This window comes from Balaenoptera physalus (assembly GCF_965194825.1).
Source record: "Balaenoptera physalus genome assembly, chromosome: 7".
NCBI classification, from domain to species: Eukaryota; Metazoa; Chordata; class Mammalia; order Artiodactyla; family Balaenopteridae; genus Balaenoptera; species Balaenoptera physalus.
Window position 1 is genome coordinate 12,351,913 of NC_138886.1, and position 1,641 is coordinate 12,353,553.

At 35.5% G+C, this 1,641-nt stretch overlaps 1 protein-coding gene across 5 annotated transcripts in view; it reads left to right on the forward strand.

The window, feature by feature from the left end:
* RC3H2 (ring finger and CCCH-type domains 2) overlaps positions 1-1,641 on the forward strand; it is a 51,045-nt gene that overhangs the window by 44,135 nt on the left and 5,269 nt on the right. For 4 of the 5 annotated variants that reach the window (XM_082467856.1, XM_082467857.1, XM_082467859.1 and 1 more), the window contains 4 exons: positions 106-187; positions 284-418; positions 672-779; positions 877-1,025. In XM_082467856.1, coding sequence (XP_082323982.1) covers positions 106-187; positions 284-418; positions 672-779; positions 877-1,025 — 474 coding nt within the window. The remainder of the gene's footprint in view (positions 1-105; positions 188-283; positions 419-671; positions 780-876; positions 1,026-1,641) is intronic. The other variant, XM_082467858.1, reaches the window with a different exon arrangement.

The window sequence follows — 1,641 nt, forward strand, 5'->3', positions numbered from 1 at the left end:
TAAAAAATATATATATATATAGTATATAGTCGTTATATAGTCATTACTGCTTTAGTTGCTTCATTTATTTCACTTTTATAACAGTAAACATATTTTTCTTTAAAGGGACAGATTCATTGTTACCGATTTATCTGGTCATAGAAAGCATTCCAGTACTGGAGACCTTTTGAGCATTGAACTTCAGCAGGTAGGCTCTATGTCACTCAGCTTTGAATTTTTTAAAAAACAGAGTGACATTTAAAAGTTATAGATGGAAGCTGACTTTACTTTTTTTTTCCTCTAGGCCAAGAGTAACTCGTTGCTTCTTCAGAGGGAGGCCAATGCTCTGGCCATGCAACAGAAGTGGAATTCCCTGGACGAAGGCCGTCACCTTACCTTAAATCTTCTAAGCAAGGAAATTGAACTGAGAAATGGAGAGGTAAGGAAACTGAACCTCTCAGCTTCATGCCCAATATATTTGCTGTTTGCTGCTGTTGCATGTTATTTTATGCCATTACTTAGTGCAAAATTTGGCTTTTTCTGGTGGACGATTGCTTTTAAAACTTAAGAGTAGAAATAAAATTGTAGTCCCAGATTTCTTTTTTTAGATCAATCATTGGGATTCCCATTTTAATTTAAAAGGGAAGCCCCAGTTTCCACAGGTATGAAATCACCATTTTTCTTAATTACAGAGTGATTATACAGAAGATGCAGCCGATACTAAGCCTGATAGGGATATAGAGTTAGAGCTTTCAGCACTTGATACTGATGAACCTGATGGACAAGGTGAACAGATTGAAGTAAGTACTGCAGTCACACATCTAGGAGGCTTTACTCCATTGGAAATTAAAGTACAGAATACTTTCATACTGAAGGATTAACATTTTATTTTCGTAGGAGATCCTGGACATACAGCTTGGTATCAGTTCTCAAAATGATCAGTTACTGAATGGAACAGCAGTAGAAAATGGGCATCCAGTCCAACAACACCAAAAGGAGCCCCTGGAGCAGAAGAGACAGAGTTTAGGTGAAGACCATGTGATTCTGTGAGTGTTAGACATAAAATTCATAACCAGTGGGCATAGGGCATGAATAAAAAGAAATAGATGCATTGTTAAATTCATTTTTGGTTTTATCCTATGAGGGGAAGACCTTACGTAATAAGGCAATGATTTGGTCAGTCTGGATTTTTAGGAGAGGAGAACTAAATTTGAACTAACCAAGTGGTCCATTTTAGTAGCCTAAAACTTGCTTTTTGTTGGGATAAAAGTTTATGTTTATGCTCTGGCATCAGGTTATACTTCCTCTAACTGATAGCCAAACATCAAGACTACAAAATGGAGAACTAAAACCTAAATGCAGGGTTTCCCTTTTTAAAAATCTTGTTAAGATATTTTTGGCCTTTATAATTACTGCCAAAAATATGGGCTAATCTTGAACTTGATAGTTTGTTGGCCTTAAATTAACCAGTGTTCTAATTTTTTATTATAATTTTTGGAAAATGGGACTTTTTTAGTGACCTCTGATACTTTTTAGTGAAAAAGACATGCCTTTGCTAGGGGCTCTTAAAGTGTGTTCCAACTTTTATTCAGCATGTATGGTTACTCTTAAAAGTTTTCACTTAAAGCTAATTTGTTTTCAATGTCATTTATTCTCTCCCAG